This window comes from Protopterus annectens, chromosome 2.part0 (assembly GCF_019279795.1).
Source record: "Protopterus annectens isolate FY-2018-M chromosome 2.part0, PAN1.0, whole genome shotgun sequence".
Classification (NCBI taxonomy): Eukaryota; Metazoa; Chordata; order Ceratodontiformes; family Protopteridae; genus Protopterus; species Protopterus annectens.
The window spans coordinates 251,656,711-251,668,751 of record NC_056728.1 but is presented as its reverse complement, the minus strand read 5'-3'; the positions used below and the strand labels follow the sequence as shown (position 1 = coordinate 251,668,751).

Sequence of the window (12,041 nt, the reverse complement as noted above, 5' to 3'; positions counted from 1 at the left end):
GTGTTCGGCCGAGTCAGAGCAGAGGATCAGCTCCGAACCGATCATTGTAAGAATGAAGGGTGAGCTAGGACAACATAAAATTATTTTTCAATGTACAGACTTTTGTATTTTTTAAGCAACTTATTGAGATTGTCACATTGTACTCTATACAAAGTCACTTCTCCTAGGTCTACTAACCATTAGGTATTTGTAAAGGGATCAACACAATCATTAAGAACCGCTGCTATATTGACATAGGTAATGGATGTTTTTTCAGCCCTTTCTTCCTGCATACCTTTGTTTTTCAATGCTATGCTGCCTTGTCCTCTGGTGTTCACCTCTTCCACAGTCTCCATTTCATCATCTGATCCCAGACAGACAAGCTCCTCTTTGGAATACTCCTTCACCAGAAGCTATAAAGACTTTTGTGTGTCCCCCAAAGTTTTAAGCAGGACATGTGTTAAACTCTGCTCAGGAGTACCAGAAGTGGTATAGACATTTAAATCCATCAAAGGGTTCCCCTGGGTCTCAGACATGGCAGTACAAACAAACCACCAATGAACAAGAAAAACATGCAGAGTGTAACAGGTACAACTATAAAAAAAACAAAAACACTAAAGCCACATTCTGAGTCACCACAAATGTACCACAAATTTTAGCCTACAATTCCTTTAATCAACGCTTTCATCGACAAGACTTCATCAGAAATAATACAAACTTGTACAAACACACCAAAATACCGTAACTATAAACCACAGATAAAAATAATTCAATGAATTAATCAAATATGTTGAACTTCCTCATATCACTTATACCATTAGAGAGTGCCAGGCACGTTTTGTTGCAAAACCCAAGGGGTGGTTTATGTGGCAGTATGTAATGAATAACCAGAATTTTATGTTGGGATGACCACTAGGCACTTAAACACTAGGATTAGGGAACACGCGTACAGTATAAAAAAGAAAGATAACAAAAATGCTCTATACAAGCACAGTCAGGAGTGTTCTGGTTTAAAAAAAAATGTATTTTCAGTGTTGGAACAGGGTAAAATTGATTTGAGAGGGGGTGATTTTAAAAATTATTTAAAACAGGGAGAGGGCAGATTAAGTTAAAAGCAGATAAAAAAACAGGTCTCAATGATGTAAATATTAAATATTTTTTAAAAAATTGTAGAGTGCATCTTCGAAAAAGAGGGTATAGATAATCATTTTATCCAACCCCCCTCCTATTTTTTGTGACTGTTTTAAAGAATGTTGCTTTAAATTAGTTAGCTTATTTGATTAATTAATTGAACTGTGGCTTATAGTTAAGGTATTTAAGTGCGTTTTCCACAAGTTTGTATTTCTGATGAAGTCTTGTCAGCGAAATCATTGATTAAAGGAATTGTATGCTAAAATTTGTGGTATATTTGTGGTGACTCCGACTGTGGCTTTAGTGTTTTTTATAGTTTTTATATTATGTGTAATTTGTTACAATTATTTAAACTGCAGATTTTTTTTGTTTTATTTTGAAGATTGTAAAATGATTGTCCTTAAAATGTTTTGTAATAATTTGGAACTTTTCTTTCTCCCGGGCCTTCGCTGAAAATTGGCTTCTACCCAGTTGGGCTTTACCAGTAATCAAATGTCAGTAAGTAAATAAATAAATATCATCCAGGCAGTCAGTTGAAGTTGATTGGGGCCGGGTGTATCAAACACCCATGTTGTTATCTTAGTAGATCCATTCTGCGAGGAAGCTTGTGGTAATTGTCTCTAGCCATTTCGAAAAGAAGGGAGAACTGTTATCTGGGCCGGAAGGGAGTTACCACAGTGATCTTGGGGGTTTCCTTCTGAATCTCAAAAATACACTGGATATTAGTGGAAAAGTATACAAGAACATTCCTGTCAAAAGAAAAGGCATCTGTCTTCCAGGCCTTCTTGTATGTAGTCCTGTAACATTGTTCTCCTTGGTTTTCCGTGGGCTGGCTTATATGCCCTGTACGACAGTAGAACATGACTTGCATTCTATTTTTCAAATGAACCAAAAAAGGGAATCATTTTATTAAGTGTTTATGTTCTGTCCAGTGTGCGCAGACTGTATCGGCTTTTGCTTTGAGAACTTAGAAAACAATTTGTTGAAATTTCTTGGCTGGCTTTACTTAGTTCAAAATGGCACTTAAAATGTTTCTTGTTGCTAAAAGTTCCCGTGATGTTTGTTTTAATTAGCTTCAATATTCTACCCCTTTCAGATTGTTAAACTAAAGGCACAGTTAGAAGAAAGGCAGAAAGTAAATAAAATGAAAAATGCAATTTCTGAAGAAGAGGTGCTTGAAAATGGAACAGATGTACATTTAACAGAGTTACAGAGTAAGTACTGTATTTTACTTTGACAGGTTATACTTGCCGTAATATAGAAAGAACTTATATGTTTCAGGATTGTAATGGAAAAATTGCTTAGTGAAACTATTCTTCCCAGCAAACTGTGTGAACATAGCCCTCAAATGTATGGGTCCGTTAGCACTTACATATATATAGATATATATATATATATATATATATATATATATATCTATATCTCTCTCTCTCTCTCTATATATATATATATATATATATATATATATATACATACATACACACACACACACACACACACACACACACACACACACACACACGTAGTTTTTAAAATCTTGTGAAGCTGAAGAAAATGAAACACTAAAACTGTGGTGTATCTGTGACTGACAATGTTTGCATGTATGTGTGTGTGTGTATACATACATACATATATATATATATATATGCACACACATTTTATATATATATATATATATATATATATATATATATGTGTGTGTGTGTGTATGTCTGGGTCTATGTCAGATAATTGAGTTTTTACTCAAAATAATACAGTCAAGAACATATGATCGAGTTTCTGAAAACTCAGACATAAAAAAAAAATGCAAAAAAACACAAAAAGCTATATTTTTTACATTTTTGTAGGTGGCAAGCCCCCCTGCACCCCCCACCCCATGTTTAATAACTCCAAGATTGCACTACAGTGAGGAAACGGGTAAATTTCCTGATCCGCACTGTACCATAATCTCTAATCAAAAGCTTCAGATTTTCAAAAACTCACATATGGCTCAACCATATGAATTTTGAGTTTCTGAAAACACTATCAACTGATAGAGACCTATCTGTGTCTGTAATATATGTATTTATAGAAATATAGAAAAAATATATACGTGTGTGTGTATATGTATAATGTGTGTGTGTGTATACACACACACACCATGTGGTAGTCTGGAATATGATGCACAAAAAACCTTGTACTCTAAGATTAGGGAAAAACTTTCTTGACGAGTAAGGGGTAGTGCCATGCCAAACAGGAATAAAGCCGTAACTATGGCCAAGGCAAACCTGGGTTTGATTAGGATCTCGAACATCTGAAGTAGTGGCAGGGAGGGTGCTCATTATTGATGCTTCCTGAAGGGAGGGAGGCATGGTCCAAAGAGGGGGCACATGCTAACAAGAGGAAGGGAAGTGATGGAAAAAGAAGAGGCTAAATCATTAAAGAAAATAGCCTTCTTTCAGCAGAAACAGCTGCCAGAATAATCCACAGTAGCCTTCCTTCAGCAGAGAAAGCTGCTGGAATAATCCCCAGTATGTCCTTAGGTTCCATGCCAGCCCCAGCTTGGGGTTGGAAGAACATCCTGATTGGAAAGAGTGACTTGCAGGCCCAGTGATGTACGGAGGAACTGGTTTGGTGGAAGATAGGAAGTATCGGGGGAGATGATTCATAATGAAAAGACAACGTCAGGAAATTGTTTTCCCTAATCTCTTTACAGTGCAAGATATTTTGTGTATTACACAAAAAACAGACACCCAACTTGCTTTGTTTTTCTTTTTGTACAAATTACTGTTCTTCATTTATTTTGATGTACAAGTTGTGAATTAAATAGGGCTTTAGATGGTTTCTGAATTGTCTTGGGAATTGAGTGGTTCAATTAAGTTTTGTTGGACATAGCTTTGTTAAACCCACACTTTATCAAGCAATATATATCATAAATCACGAGCAGCATACTGAATTTACATATTCATATCTGTTATCACAGTCTTTTTGAACTATTGACTTTTTCTCCAACGGACAGATCTGCCATTCCGCTGCCTGTATATTTTTGCATCATTTTAATTCCCACATCATTCTTTTCTTTCCATTCACTTGTTAATGAAAGTAAAAATGATCATTATTCACACTGCCTCAGCGTCATGGGTTCCACAAACACCTTCATTGGCAGTTTTCCAGAGCTCAGAATCCCCTCCTCTGACTCTCTGTGGTAAGGTATTTGCTAAGCTCTTCCCATCAGAGAAAGCCTGATCCTGTTGCAGAGAGTCAGGTATTTTGTCTTTTGAGGTTCTCCGGTTCGATCCTTGGCTGGGGTGCCTTCTGTGTGGAGTCTGCATGTCCTCCCTGTGGGGTCGCATGGGTTTCCTCCGGGTGCTCCCACATCCCAAAAACATGCTGTAGGTGGATTGGACACTCTAAATTGGCCCTAGGCGTGAGTGCGTGCGTGCATGTGTGTGCCTTCCGTGGAAGGTTGGGTGCGGCAACTCAACACTGTAAAACTCTACTGCCAATCATGAGCGGACAGGTGATCCTCTGTGGTGACCTCTAACCGGGAAAAGCCGAAAGAAGACCACGACTGGGAAACTGAAGTTCTGCTGTGTCAGTTGAATGTTAGGGACGGTCTCTTGGCAGGGCTCCACAAATCCTGTTTCTTTTGTTTATCTGTTTTATTTTGAAGCTTTGCCAGGAAAATATTGCATTTTTTATTTTTTCTTCTTTTTTATGATATGTACTACCGGTTTAACAATTTAACCGTAAATTACTTTATTTGCATTTCTATGGAGATTTTCATTTCTGACAAGGGGAATCTATAAGTAAATGCTTACTTATGCTGTTTTCTAGTTGATTTAAGGTCATATTCTTGATTTTTCTGTTTGGACAAATTAATTCTACTTAGTACTGTGAATGTGTGCAGTTTATAACACTCTGGAGATTGTACAAGGCTTCATGCAAAATATTGCACTGTTTCTGCTATGTTTATGTTATTGCTGCCCTTAGTTAGCCCTTCTTAGTGTCAGTGTATTATTCTGGATGGTGTTTTTTTTCCCCTGACTTGATGGATCTTAATATGACTGCCCCCCCCCCCCCCCTCAAATCAAATTCAGCTGCAACTAAAAAGAAAAAAATCAACAAAAACATGCCTCAGCCTACTGTTTGTAAATCAGTTGTTGCCTTAAGCCATCCTGCAGAGCCTTTATGCATCTCTCTGTGGTATGGAGGACAGAACATCCTCTGAGGCTGTTCCAGTACGTGGCTCAGATATGGGAGAACCAAACCCTTTAGATGCAGGAGAGGTCCAGGTTAAGAGAGACCTTGTCAGACATAATACTCTGTCCCCAGATATTTTCCAGTGTAGTTGATAGTAAGAAGAAACAGAATCGTCAGCATATAACAGAAGTTAGGTTATTACCATGTGTAGGGCTGATGAAACAGAACCTTCACCACACAACAGTTAGGTTATTAGCATGTGTAGGGCTGATGTGGTTTACTTAGCTAAGAGTGTTAGGTAATTCCAGAGGCTTTGCTCCTGTTCAGGATGACTATGGGACAACTTTCTCTAGAGATCATTATATACAGATTTATACAGATTTTGATGGTGACTCTGATGCAGACAATAAGTGAACACTGAGTCCATCCTGTCTGATTCTTCAGAAGGTGAACAGCTTCAAAAACCCAAGCAAGGGTTCGCCTTTCCACAAAAGCTAGCGAGGTTTAGAGATGTATTTGACTAGAAGCAATCTGGTGCTACATCAGAGATGGGCAGAGTTTAGGATCTTTTTGAGGATGAAATTCCAAATGTTTTGGCTTCCTCCTCTGTTACTAGCCTTAGAAGATGTCTATGTAACTGCATATAAAACCCATTTGGCTAGTGAAATCGTTCCTAAAAAAGCTTTGAGGAAATAACAGGGTGTTACCTGATCTTGCTGCTCTTTGCTTTTTTGTCATCTGACCCAGCCGCAGTTTCTCAAGCTGCCAGCTCTTAACACCACCACTGGATAAAATTGGCAACTGTTTAGAATCTCAAGGAAAAAGTTGTCTCAATCTTGTAATTTACTTTTAGAATTTGAAATGATCAGGGCTTCATGTCGAGATTTATTGTACAATGTGCTTACAGTTTAGATTACTTTGTTGTATCTTTACGTGCTGAATAAAAGCATTATGGAATGAGATTGTTTTTATTGTGACTCAGATTTCGATGCATGCTTTGAGAAGTGTCTTGCAAGGTGTGGGTACTGTTTTTAGAAATCCCATTTTAAAGAGTAGCGTAGGTATGCATGCATTAATATAAGAATAAACAAACCTTAGTAACATTCTTCATATAGTATACATATTTCTTTTGTTTTAAACAATTATCTTTCAATCCAACATTACGTAAATCACTCAATTTCAGTCTTCTCTTAAATGGCACTCCTCCTGAACATTCTCCTGGGTATATTCCCCACACATTCCATTTATTGTTGTGTAATTTGCTCCTTCCCTTATATAAAGATTCCACTTCTAGATCTTTTCCATCCTTTACAACATTCACTACTTCAAGTTGTTTTGGTTTTGATTTCCATTTTCTAATAATTGCTTTTTGCTAGCCAAGAGTATTAAATATAAGGCTTTACTATGTCTAAGCAGTAGAGAGACCCTGTGCAAAACTAAACCGGTCAGCCATTTGTCTTTATTGACTTTCTGACTGGTAAGGGTAGAAGGTGCAGAACTATGCTTAGCCTTTTGAGAATATTTTATATGCGTAGCTAGATGTTTGGTCTTTGGAGTAAAAGGCATGGGCCTAACCTCCACAACTGAACGGTGGACACCCTCTCGATCTGAAAGTTTTGAAGCCCTCTCTAACCTTAGATAAAAAACAGTTTTGTTTCTCATTCCCAACCATCTTGCCTGAGCATGTGGTCTTAATGGCATGCAGGACAGTTTGGGGGCTTCAAAGGCACCTTGGTGGGGTTGTCAGTCACAGACTGAACTAGAGAAGAGACATCCAGTTATCGTCCAGCACCCCTCTCAAAGGTTTTCTTGTAATTGAAGGAGAAGGTCCACAGGTGGGAAGAAGACACTATAGCCACGCAGGCCAAGTTGTATGATTCTCTTGGTTCCTATTGCCAGTTTACATGTGGAAAATTCAACAGTGTCTGAAAAGACACACGCACCTAACATTTGCATTTTCTGGAATTTCAGATTTGAATCTTGAGCTTTGTTTAAAAAAAAAAAGTAAAAAAAAAAAAAACTCCACTGGTGGAAACTACAAATATAAGCAAGGACAATCATCACAACTTACCTCAAAGGATGGACTCCTCCACTAATTCATCCAGACCTCCAGACTCTGCATCTAATCTTCTGGGTGATTGTATTTTAATTCCTTTCAGGCATCTATTCTTTGAGGACCTTCTACAGGGTATTGCTGGAGGATAAGAAACTTGCTACAAGAAAATCTTATGATCCTCGTCATCCAGTGCATCCAGTCCAGATTTTGGGTCCTCACTTTGCTTGTCAGCTCTAACTCAGCAAAAGTGCTCCAACCTTGAGTCCCGTTAAATGTTGCCCTTCCCATAATGGTCCTGGTTGTGAAGTTCATCAGATCTCATTTGCTGCCTTAGTATTCCAATTTGGTCATGATTTATTCCTCAATTTAAGTTATCCAGCTGTTGACTTTGTAATCAAAAATTGTTCTCTTTTTTCAACAGCATTTTGCATGTAACTTTTTCTTTCTCTGGTCAGTTTAGACCCCCCCCCCCCCATTTCCCTTCCTTATTCACTTTCATTTGACTTTTTTCGTGTATGGACAATAAATGTGCCCGCCATGTATACATATCTACATCTACAGATATATCTGTCAATATATATAGTATATACTTCCACAAGAAAAACTGTCAGAAGCTTCAAATAAAAATTTGTATTCATTAATACAACAGAAAACACTATATAGATCAAGAAACATTGATCTGTTTGGAAAAAGAAGCATCTGAGGAAGTGAGAAAATATAAACAACAATACCTAGAGACTTTTGAAAAGTATAAAAACGAAATATGGACGTGGGAAAGAGAGATTTGGTATCATGCAATATTTATACAAAGGAGAAAGCCGAACTAAGCAATATAAAGAAAGCATCCCCAAAGATATTCGAAGAGGAATACAGACAAAGGCATCCAGATATGGAATATTTCACAGTAAAGAAAATAATATCACAAAGAGGGAATGCAGAAAAGAAGATCAGTAAAGTAGAAGTTAAATAAAATATAAGGTGAAGTTATGGCATGTCTGCGAAGTGAAGGATTTGGTGTAGAAGGTCTAATACAGGTTACTTCACAGCAAGATGGAGCTAGTCCACAAAGTGAGGAGAAACAGGAAGATCAGGAGATCTAAACAAGAAATATGGACATGGGAACAAAAATGAGATTTAATATTGTGTAATATTTTTTGCAAAGGACAAAGCAAAAATAACCAGTACAAAAAGAGCAGCACCCAAGATATTTAAAGAGAAATGTAGGCAAAGGAATCTAGGTATGGAAAACTTTACAATACAAAAAATAAGACGGAGTAAAAGGAGATTGGTAATGAAGAAGTATAGAAAATGAGGTTATGGAGTACCTGCAAAGTGAAGGAATCAGTGTAGAAAATCTAATTCAGAAAACACCACAACAGGATAGAGTAATGGATATCCAAATTAAGAGGAAACCAGTGGAATGGGAAGCAATTGGTCAGGTGCCATATGAAGATACTTTGGAGCCCTCCACAGGAAAGCAGTATAAACGTTCACTTGAAGCTGGACAGCAAGGGAAGGAACAGGAAACTATGGAAACTCCGATGCAGTCAATGTTGAGGAGTGATAAGCCAGTAAGATCCCATATGACAGAGCAACGGATGACACAGGATGAAATTGAAGAGAATGTGCCACAGGAAGATGCTATCCGCAGGAAATGGAAAATAAAAAATGTGGCCTCAGTTTAGAAGAAAACAAGTAATTACTGAGCACATTGCAGGTACTCCAAAGAGCACTTTTGGCTGACATGAAAGAGTGAAACAATACTAATTTGATTAACTTTGATTGGTACTTTGACTTAGGAATGGGGTACATTCCTGTCATGGTATTAGCAACCCTAGACTTGCATATTAAACTGGTGCCGTCTTCTTCAAGGCCTAAAACTCGAACCATGCCTAGAAAACTGATGCCCAAACAGCATGGTCAGGCCTCTATGCCTAAAGAACAAATGATAAGAATGACTGAAGACCTTATTACTTTAATCGGGGGAAGCCAACCTTCCCCACTCTAAGAGACCTAGGACTGAGTTTGCTTATGATACTTCTGACCAGGATTCTGAAATTTCTTTTTCCTTTGATGACCACAATGTACTCTTATCTACCTATGAGGACTCTGATGTTGAGGACTCTATTCCCTTTGCCCCCCCCCCCCCCCCGAGGATTTCTCTTTTAGTGAAGCCTTGCATACTCTCAGGGAGCTTTTTCGTTGGGAAAGTCAGGATTTCTCTGATTCTAAAAAGAGGCTTAGGGATATCTTACTCCAGCCCCAGCACAGGCCTTTAGCTATACCTCCTGTACTGGACATTGTTGATGCCTTTTCAGAATCTAGAATGGCCCCTGACTCTTTACCTCCTGCATCCAGAAAACCTGATGGATATTACAGGGTTCCTGACTCTCACAAGTTCCTTTTCAAAAATCCTACTGTGGATCCTGAAACCATTTCACAGGGACCCAAGGGCATTAAAGCTACTACTGCCAAAAAACCTATCCTCTTTGATAGAGACTCCAGGGCACTGGATAGATGGGGTAAGAAGGTATACACTTCTGCAACTTTGGCCATTAGGGCCTTGAATTGCCAGTTTCATATGTTAAAGTATCAGCTGCATATTATTGGATTGCTTAAACAGAAAATTATGTTGATTTCTGATTATGCTGAAAATAAGGATTTACAGGATTTTATACATTCTGCTGAACAAGTTGGTAAACATACATTGCAATGTGATTTTGATTCACTAGAGGCATCTTGCAGGGCTGCAGTAATTGAGTCTGTACTTAGAAGGCATGCTTGGCTTAAGGAGCAATCCTTGCCAGATCATGTTAAAGTGAAATTACTGGATGCTCTCTTAAATCAGGGCCACCTGTTTGGTAACAAGGCAGAAGAAGTTCTTAAAAAGATGGAGGAAAAAGCTAAATCCATGCAAACTGCTAAAGACTTTTTACAAGTACAACCTCCAAGATTTAGTAGGCATTGGCCTTCTAAGAATTGGTCCTTTCCTGCCTCTTCCAGACCTTCTCAGTCCAAACCCAGATCCAGCAGAGCACCCAGACTTCAGTCCCAGGGGATGCACAGGACTAAGCAGTGGGGGGGGCCTCCATTTCCAAATTTGGGAGTAATAAAACTCCCCCCCCATGGTAAAATGTCTCAATAACTTCTTTTTATAACATCCAAGCACTTCTCAACTGACTGCCCCTTTGGGTGGAAAGATTGCACTTCATGCAAAGAACTGGGGACTCATTACCCAGGACAAATGGATTTTAAGTATAGTGTCCCAAGGATACAGATTTCACTTCCACACGTCAACAACTCCAAGCAGTTGGCCGGCTCTACCTCCAGAGCAGTGGGCAGAGACCAAAAAGCAAATACTCTCTCTCTCAAGCATAGGGGCTATTCAATTGGTACCAAGAAGAGAAAAATGGACAAGGTTTCTACTCGAGATTTTTCCTGGTACCCAGAAAAGACGATTCATGGCGTCCTATTCTGGACCTGCCTACTCTAAACACCTTTTTGGTGATTCCAAAATTCAAGATGCTGACTCTTCACCAGTTGCTTCCTATGCTAAGCAAAGATGCCTGGTTGGCAACACTAAATTTAAAGGAAGCATACCTGCACATCCCAATCAGGGAATCTTGCAGAAGATACCTATGCTTCAAAGCAGGCTACATGCACTCTGCCCTTTGGCTTATCTACTGCGCCCAGGGTATTCACAAAATGCCTAACTCCAGTCATTGCATTTTGCAGGCAAAGAAATATTCAAATATACCAATATCTGGACGATTGTCTAATTCAGGCAGAAAACCAGGACATACTTTTGAATCATCTGGCTTTTGTACAGAGGGTGCTAATTTGTCAGGGGTACACCATAAACGAAAAGAAATCACACCTGGTACTGGTATCCTGTCAGCAAATTATATTCCTGGGAGCAAGCTTGAACACAGCTTCCCAGATGGCTTTCCTCACGCCAGAGAAACAAATTCACTTGACAACCTACTTCAAACAAATGGTCACAAAAACCCTGCTTATCTGCAAGGCAAATACTACAAGCCTTGGGGTTCATGGCCTCCTGCATTATTCTAATTCCATATGCAAGATTGCATATGAGGAAACTACAATGGTATCTATAAAGCCTATGGTGTCAACATTCTCAGGATCTAGAAGCAATGATTCCTATCATTCCTTGTCTCCGCCTAGAGTTCCTTTGGTGGGCAGAGGCCTGCCACCAAAACAAGGGACTATCATTCACACTACCCCCTGCCGCCTAAAACCCTAACAGCAGACTGATCAGACTATGCATGGGGGGGATGCACCTGGCAGGGAAGTGCATTCAGGACAAATGGAACTCAATTCAAATGCACCTTCACATCAATCATAAAGACATGTTAGCTGTACAGAATGCTCTGACAGCCTTCAAGGACCACAAGTTCCAGGACAATTAATGGTAAAGACTGACAACGCCACTGTTATGTAGTACATAAACAAGCAGGGGGGTACACATTCTTACCCCCTCTGAAGACTAGCCATGGCATTGTGGAACACAACCTTGAGCTGCCAAGTACATCTACAAGCTCAATTCCTGCCAGGAAAACTAAACACACTGGCAGATGGACTAAGCAGAACCCTCATGGACCCACACGAGTGGAAACTGGAACCAAGGATGTTATGTAGTCCTATCTCGCCTACATTCTTCACTTGCGGGTTC

The 12,041-nt window shown here is 39.0% G+C and overlaps 1 protein-coding gene across 1 annotated transcript in view; it reads left to right on the top strand.

The window, feature by feature from the left end:
- The window catches only part of LOC122792731 (cingulin-like), a 1,533,502-nt gene that overhangs the window by 1,367,566 nt on the left and 153,895 nt on the right, over nucleotides 1–12,041 (top strand). Inside the window, exon 21 of the mRNA XM_044060313.1 lies at nucleotides 2,207–2,324. Within this exon, the coding sequence (XP_043916248.1) occupies nucleotides 2,207–2,324 (118 nt within the window). The remainder of the gene's footprint in view (nucleotides 1–2,206; nucleotides 2,325–12,041) is intronic.